Source organism: Phyllobates terribilis, unplaced genomic scaffold, assembly GCF_046119375.1.
Source record: "Phyllobates terribilis strain yellow unplaced genomic scaffold, ASM4611937v1 Scaffold_9__5_contigs__length_417890890, whole genome shotgun sequence".
Taxonomy (NCBI): Eukaryota; Metazoa; Chordata; class Amphibia; order Anura; family Dendrobatidae; genus Phyllobates; species Phyllobates terribilis.
In genome coordinates this window covers 390,675,607-390,683,926 of record NW_027362769.1, presented here as the reverse complement: position 1 = coordinate 390,683,926, position 8,320 = coordinate 390,675,607, and the positions used below count along the sequence as shown (strand labels likewise).

The 8,320-nt window shown below is 51.7% G+C and overlaps 1 gene segment (V, D, J or C); it reads right to left on the bottom strand.

Annotated features, from left to right (window-relative positions):
- LOC141161219 (Ig heavy chain V region 36-65-like) overlaps positions 1-2,954 on the bottom strand; it is a 12,796-nt gene extending 9,842 nt beyond the window's left edge. Inside the window, 2 exon segments of the V gene segment in view lie at positions 1,162-1,497; positions 2,303-2,954. Of these exon segments, the coding sequence occupies positions 1,162-1,497; positions 2,303-2,354 (388 nt within the window).
- Positions 2,955-8,320: the final 5,366 nt, after the last annotated feature.

Below are 8,320 nucleotides of genomic sequence, written 5' to 3'. Positions count from 1 at the left end.
CTACTATAATACTGTCCCCTATGTACAAGAATATAACTACTATAATACTGCCCCCTATGTACAAGAATATAACTACTATAATACTGCCCCCTATGTACAAGAATATAACTACTATAATACTGCTCCTATGTACAGGAATATAACTACTATAATACTGCCCCTATGTACAGGAATATAACTACTATAATACTGCTCCCTATGTACAAGAATATAATTACTATAATACTGCTCCTATGTACAAGAATATAACTACTATAATACTGCTCCTATGTACAAGAATATAACTACTATAATACTGCCCCCTATGTACAGGAATATAACTACTATAATACTGCTCCCTATGTACAAGAATATAACTACTATAATACTGCTCCCTATGTACAAGAATATAATTACTATAATACTGCCCCTATGTACAAGAATATAACTACTATAATACTGCTCCTATGTACAAGAATATAACTACTATAATACTGCTCCTATGTACAAGAATATAACTACTATAATACTGCTCCTATGTACAAGAATATAACTACTATAATACTGCTCCCTATGTACAAGAATATAACTACTATAATACTGCTCCCTATGTACAAGAATATAATTACTATAATACTGCCCCTATGTACAAGAATATAACTACTATAATACTGCTCCTATGTACAGGAATATAACTACTATAATACTGCTCCCTATGTACAAGAATATAACTACTCTAATACTGCCCCCTATGTACAGGAATATAACTACTATAATACTGCTCCCTATGTACAAGAATATAACTACTATAATACTGCTCCTATGTACAAGAATATAACTACTATAATACTGCTCCCTATGTACAAGAATATAATTACTATAATACTGCTCCTATGTACAAGAATATAACTACTATAATACTGCTCCTATGTACAAGAATATAACTACTATAATACTGCCCCCTATGTAGAGGAATATAACTACTATAATACTGCTCCCTATGTACAAGAATATAACTACTATAATACTGCTCCTATGTACAAGAATATAATTACTATAATACTGCTCCCTATGTACAAGAATATAACTACTATAATACTGCTCCTATGTACAAGAATATAATTACTATAATACTGCCCCCTATGTACAGGAATATAACATATCTTGCCGTCTCCCGGTTACCTGTCACGGTGAGGTAGGTGCCGGCTCCTCTACACTCCTCCTGTGCTCCGCCGTGCAGGATGGTGACGCAGCAGTAGTACCACCCCGAGTCGCGGGATCTCAGGTCACTCAGCAGGACCCCGGCATTCATTGAAGTCTTGAAGGCCTCGGGGTCTATGTGAGCTCGCGTGGAGCTCGGGTAGATCGTGGTCTCTGCCCCGTTCTCGTCTCTCCTCACCCAGGTCAGCGACGGCTTCTGCAGGCGGAGAACCTCAGAGAAGAAACAGCTCAGCTTCACTGAGGAGCCGCGAGCCCCAGTCTGAGGGCCGGACTGCCAGACCGACTGCGGAGGACAACCTGGGGGGCAGAGGAGAAGATACAGTCTCCTGTCCTCCAGTAATGGCTGACAACAGGGAGTAATAGATCGTAGTCTCCTGCCCCCCAGTAATGGCTAATAACGGGGAGCAATAGATCGTAGTCTCCTGTCCTCCAGTAATGGCTGACAACAGGGAGTAATAGATCGTAGTCTCCTGTCCCCCAGTAATGGCTGACAACAGGGAGTAATAGATCGTAGTCTCCTGTCCTCCAGTAATGGCTGACAACAGGGAGTAATAGATCGTAGTCTCCTGCCCCCCAGTAATGGCTGACAACAGGGAGTAATAGATCGTAGTCTCCTGCCCCCCAGTAATGGCTGACAACAGGGAGTAATAGATCGTAGTCTCCTGCCCCCCAGTAATGGCTGACAACAGGGAGTAATAGATCGTAGTCTCCTGCCCCCCAGTAATGGCTGACAACAGGGAGCAATAGATTGTAGTCTCCTGCCCCCCAGTAATGGCTGATAACGGGGAGTAATAGATCGTAGTCTCCTGTCCCCCAGTAATGGCTGACAACGGGGAGTAATAGATCGTAGTCTCCTGTCCCCCAGTAATGGCTGATAACGGGGAGTAATAGATCGTAGTCTCCTGTCCCCCAGTAATGGCTGATAACGGGGAGTAATAGATCGTAGTCTCCTGTCCCCCAGTAATGGCTGATAACGGGGAGTAATAGATCGTAGTCTCCTGTCCCCCAGTAATGGCTGATAACGGGGAGTAATAGATCGTAGTCTCCTGTCCCCCAGTAATGGCTGACAACAGGGAGTAATAGCTGTGGGTGAGGCCGTTACCTTCGCACAGGCCGATGATCAGGGCGAGGAGCTGGACCGTCGTCGTCCTCATCTTGGAGGAATTCACCACGAGGAGACGAGAACCAAAACTGTCGCCTTCCTCAGTCTCCGCCGCTTCCTCCTGGGTCCTAACTATAACCTGATGTGATCACAGATCCCGGGGATCGAGGCAGATCCCTGCGTTCACATCAGGCCAGTCTGACACATTCATGGTCAGAGTACAGGAGCACCAAGTCCAAATCTTAAGGTGAAGCTAATGCCAGAATTCAGTGACTACTGACACCAACAGTGCGCAGTTACAGCTGCCATACACTCACTAACCGGAAACAACCTTCAAATCATACTTAAAGGGGGCTATCACCAACGTTAGTTCAGAAGGGGTCCAACACCGCCTGCTCATCAGCTACTGGGTGTATATAGTAAAGCTCCAAACACTATAGTGGCCAGTTTTGGTACTGCAGCTTAGTTACTTATTCACCTCTAGAGAAGCAGAGCTGCAGTACCAAGAATGGCCACTACACACATGGCGGCGCTGTGCTGTTCCCTCTGTGCTGCAGTACAAGTTATCACAAGATCACAAGTCTCATCTATTAGAATATACCGCCACATTGTGCAAAAAGAACAATGCATCCTTAAAGGAGTTAATAACTCCAAACCATAAACAGAACAAACACCCACCACACCGGATCCCACTTCCCCCATCTGCCCAACCTCCTATAGGACCCGCTCCAGGCTTCTTATCTCTGCAGGTGGAGCTGCCGCCCCAGGGATCGGCCAATCAGAGGCAGCGATCCTAATTAACGAGGCGATCAGGATGTTATATCAGGGTCAGTGCAGGGGGAGGGGACAAGGAAAAATGGACAAAAGAGGAAGGCGGAGGACAGTGAGTATATGGAGGGGTCTATGTCTCCAGGGTGGGGTGCTGGCACTCCTTGGTCTCAACATTGTGGGTTACTTTATTTTTTGCCCTTTGTTGTAATATTTGGCTTCAAAACTTTGTGTCTGCGCAATGTTTTTGAGATATATAAGTTACACACACTCCTGACCATGTGTCTGTGGCGACTGTGCTGCAGCGAGCTCCTGACCACGTGTGTCTGTGAATGTGGCGACTGTGCTGCAGCGAGCTCCTGACCACGTGTGTCTGTGCCTGTGGTGACTGTGCTGCAGCGAGCTCCTGACCACATGTGTCTGTGAATGTGGCGACTGTGCTGCAGCGAGCTCCTGATCACATGTCTGTGAATGTGGCGACTGTGCTGCAGCGAGCTCCTGACTACGTGTCTGTGACTGCGGCGACTGTGCTGCAGCGAGCTCCTGATCACATGTGTCTGTGAATGTGGCGACTGTGCTGCAGCGAGCTCCTGACCACGTGTGTCTGTGAATGTGGTGACTGTGCTGCAGCGAGCTCCTGACCACGTGTGTCTGTGAATGTGGTGACTGTGCTGCAGCGAGCTCCTGACCACATGTGTCTGTGCCTGTGGTGACTGTGCTGCAGCGAGCTCCTGACCACATGTGTCTGTGAATGTGGCGACTGTGCTGCAGCGAGCTCCTGATCACATGTCTGTGAATGTGGCGACTGTGCTGCAGCGAGCTCCTGACCACGTGTGTCTGTGAATGTGGTGACTGTGCTGCAGCGAGCTCCTGACCACATGTGTCTGTGAATGTGGTGACTGTGCTACAGCGAGCTCCTGACCATGTGTCTGTGAATGTGGTGACTGTGCTGCAGCGAGCTCCTGACCACATATGTGCCTGTGGTGACTGTGCTGCAGCGAGCTCCTGATCACATGTGTCTGTGAATGTGGCGACTGTGCTGCAGCGAGCTCCTGACCACATGTGTCTGTGAATGTGGTGACTGTGCTACAGCGAGCTCCTGACCATGTGTCTGTCAATGTGGTGACTGTGCTACAGCGAGCTCCTGACCACATATGTGCCTGTGGTGACTGTGCTGCAGCGAGCTCCTGACCACGTGTCTGTGAATGTGGTGACTGTGCTACAGCGAGCTCCTGACCACGTGTGTCTGTGAATGTGGTGACTGTGCTACAGCGAGCTCCTGACCACGTGTGCCTGTGGTGACTGTGCTGCAACGAGCTCCTGATCACATGTGTCTGTCAATGTGGTGACTGTGCTGCAGCGAGCTCCTGACCATGTGTCTGTGAATGTGGTGACTGTGCTGCAGCGAGCTCCTGACCACGTGTGTCTGTGAATGTGGTGACTGTGCTACAGCGAGCTCCTGACCACGTGTGTCTGTCAATGTGGTGACTGTGCTACAGCGAGCTCCTGACCATGTGTCTGTCAATGTGGTGACTGTGCTGCAGCGAGCTCCTGACCACATGTGTCTGTGAATGTGGCGACTGTGCTGCAGCGAGCTCCTGACCACATGTGTCTGTGAATGTGGTGACTGTGCTACAGCGAGCTCCTGACCATGTGTCTGTGAATGTGGTGACTGTGCTACAGCGAGCTCCTGACCACATATGTGCCTGTGGTGACTGTGCTGCAGCGAGCTCCTGACCACGTGTCTGTGAATGTGGTGACTGTGCTACAGCGAGCTCCTGACCACGTGTGTCTGTGAATGTGGTGACTGTGCTACAGCGAGCTCCTGACCACGTGTGCCTGTGGTGACTGTGCTGCAGCGAGCTCCTGACCACGTGTGTCTGTGAATGTGGTGACTGTGCTGCAGCGAGCTCCTGACCACGTGTGTCTGTGAATGTGGTGACTGTGCTGCAGCGAGCTCCTGACCACGTGTGTCTGTGAATGTGGTGACTGTGCTACAGCGAGCTCCTGACCACGTGTGTCTGTCAATGTGGTGACTGTGCTACAGCGAGCTCCTGACCATGTGTCTGTCAATGTGGTGACTGTGCTACAGCGAGCTCCTGACCACGTGTGTCTGTCAATGTGGTGACTGTGCTGCAGCGAGCTCCTGACCACGTGTGTCTGTCAATGTAGTGACTGTGCTGTAGTGAGCTCCTGACCACGTGTGTCTGTGAATGTGGTGACTGTGCTACAGCGAGCTCCTGACCATGTGTCTGTCAATGTGGTGACTGTGCTACAGCGAGCTCCTGACCACGTGTGTCTGTGAATGTGGCGACTGTGCTGCAGCAAGCTCCTGACCACGTGTGTCTGTGAATGTGGTGACTGTGCTGCAGCGAGCTCCTGACCACGTGTGTCTGTAGCGACTGTGCTGCAACGAGCTCCTGACCACATATGTGCCTGTGGTGACTGTGCTGCAGCGAGCTCCTGACCACGTGCGTCTGTGAATGTGGTGACTGTGCTGCAGCAAGCTCCTGACCACATGTGTCTGTGAATGTGGTGACTGTGCTGCAACGAGCTCCTGACCACATATGTGCCTGTGGTGACTGCTGCAGCGAGCTCCTGACCACGTGTGTCTGTGAATGTGGTGACTGTGCTGCAGCAAGCTCCTGACCACATGTGTCTGTCAATGTGGTGACTGTGCTGCAGCGAGCTCCTGACCACGTGTGTCTGTGAATGTGGCGACTGTGCTGCAGCGAGCTCCTGATCACATGTGTCTGTGAATGTGGCGACTGTGCTGCAGCGAGCTCCTGACCACGTGTGTCTGTGAATGTGGCGACTGTGCTGCAGCAAGCTCCTGACCACGTGTGTCTGTGAATGTGGTGACTGTGCTGCAGCGAGCTCCTGACCACGTGTGTCTGTAGCGACTGTGCTGCAATGAGCTCCTGACCACATATGTGCCTGTGGTGACTGTGCTGCAGCGAGCTCCTGACCACGTGTGTCTGTGAATGTGGTGACTGTGCTGCAGCGAGCTCCTGACCACGTGTCTGTAGCGACTGTGCTGCAACGAGCTCCTGACCACATATGTGCCTGTGGTGACTGTGCTGCAGCGAGCTCCTGACCACGTGTGTCTGTGAATGTGGTGACTGTGCTGCAGCGAGCTCCTGACCACGTGTGTCTGTGAATGTGGTGACTGTGCTGCAGCAAGCTCCTGACCACATGTGTCTGTGAATGTGGTGACTGTGCTGCAGCGAGCTCCTGACCACGTGTGCCTGTGGTGACTGTGCTGCAACGAGCTCCTGACCACATATGTGCCTGTGGTGACTGCTGCAGCGAGCTCCTGACCACGTGTGTCTGTGAATGTGGTGACTGTGCTGCAGCAAGCTCCTGACCACATGTGTCTGTCAATGTGGTGACTGTGCTGCAGCGAGCTCCTGACCACGTGTGTCTGTGAATGTGGCGACTGTGCTGCAGCAAGCTCCTGACCACGTGTGTCTGTGAATGTGGTGACTGTGCTGCAGCGAGCTCCTGACCACGTGTGTCTGTAGCGACTGTGCTGCAACGAGCTCCTGACCACATATGTGCCTGTGGTGACTGTGCTGCAGCGAGCTCCTGACCACGTGTGTCTGTGAATGTGGTGACTGTGCCGCAGCGAGCTCATGACCACATGTCTGTGAATGTGGCGACTGTGCTGCAGCGAGTTCCTGACCACGTGTGTCTGTGAATGTGGTGACTGTGCTGCAGCGAGCTCCTGACCACGTGTGTCTGTGAATGTGGTGACTGTGCTGCAGCAAGTTCCTGACCACATGTGTCTGTCAATGTGGTGACTGTGCTGCAGCGAGCTCCTGACCACGTGTGTCTGTGAATGTGGCGACTGTGCTGCAGCAAGCTCCTGACCACGTGTCTGTGAATGTGGTGACTGTGCTGCAGCGAGCTCCTGACCACGTGTGCCTGTGGTGACTGTGCTGCAACGAGCTCCTGACCACATATGTGCCTGTGGTGACTGCTGCAGCAAGCTCCTGACCACATGTGTCTGTCAATGTGGTGACTGTGCTGCAGCGAGCTCCTGACCATGTGTGTCTGTGAATGTGGCGACTGTGCTGCAGCGAGCTCCTGACCACGTGTGTCTGTGAATGTGGTGACTGTGCTGCAGCGAGCTCCTGACCACGTGTGTCTGTGAATGTGGTGACTGTGCTGCAGCGAGCTCCTGACCACGTGTGTCTGTGAATGTGGTGACTGTGCTGCAGCGAGCTTCTGACCACGTGTGTCTGTGAATGTGGTGACTGTGCTGCAGCGAGCTTCTGACCACGTGTGTCTGTGAATGTGGTGACTGTGCTGCAGCGAGCTCCTGACCACGTGTGTCTGTGAATGTGGTGACTGTGCTGCAGCGAGCTCCTGACCACGTGTGTCTGTGAATGTGGTGACTGTGCTGCAGCGAGCTCCTGACCACGTGTGTCTGTGAATGTGGTGACTGTGCTGCAGCGAGCTCCTGCCCATGTGTCTGTGAATGTGGTGACTGTGCTGCAGCAAGCTCCTGACCACATGTGTCTGTCAATGTGGTGACTGTGCTGCAGCGAGCTCCTGACCACGTGTGTCTGTGAATGTGGTGACTGTGCTGCAGCGAGCTCCTGACCACATATGTGTCTGTAGCGACTGTGCTGCAGCGAGCTCCTGACCACATATGTGTCTGTGAATGTGGTGACTGTGCCGCAGCGAGTTCCTGACCACGTGTCTGTGAATGTGGTGACTGTGCTGCAGCGAGCTCCTGACCACATATGTGTCTGTAGCGACTGTGCTGCAGCGAGCTCCTGACCACATATGTGTCTGTGAATGTGGTGACTGTGCCGCAGCGAGTTCCTGACCACATGTGTCTGTGAATGTGGCGACTGTGCTGCAGCGATCTCCTGACCACATGTCTGAATGTGGCAACTGTGCTGCAGCGAGCTCCTGACCACAATGACCTGTCAATCATCTCTACACACTGCTGCACACACTATGGGGGGGAAGGGTGACACTGGGGGCAGCAGTGAATAATTAATGGCTTATGGGCGGTGGGTAAAGCCCAGCGTAATAATGGTGTGGATGGAGTCGCCCTTTAAATTCCCACTTTATGACTCAGGCGCAAAGGAAAAGGGCACCGGCGGCCATTGTGGATGACTGGTCTGTTGTGTCCGGTGATGATCTCCCTCCGAAAGAGATGATTGACCCCCCGGAGGAGGAAGATGGTGGCGATCCACCCACTGAGAAGCCTGCAGCCTGTGAAGACGCGCAGAC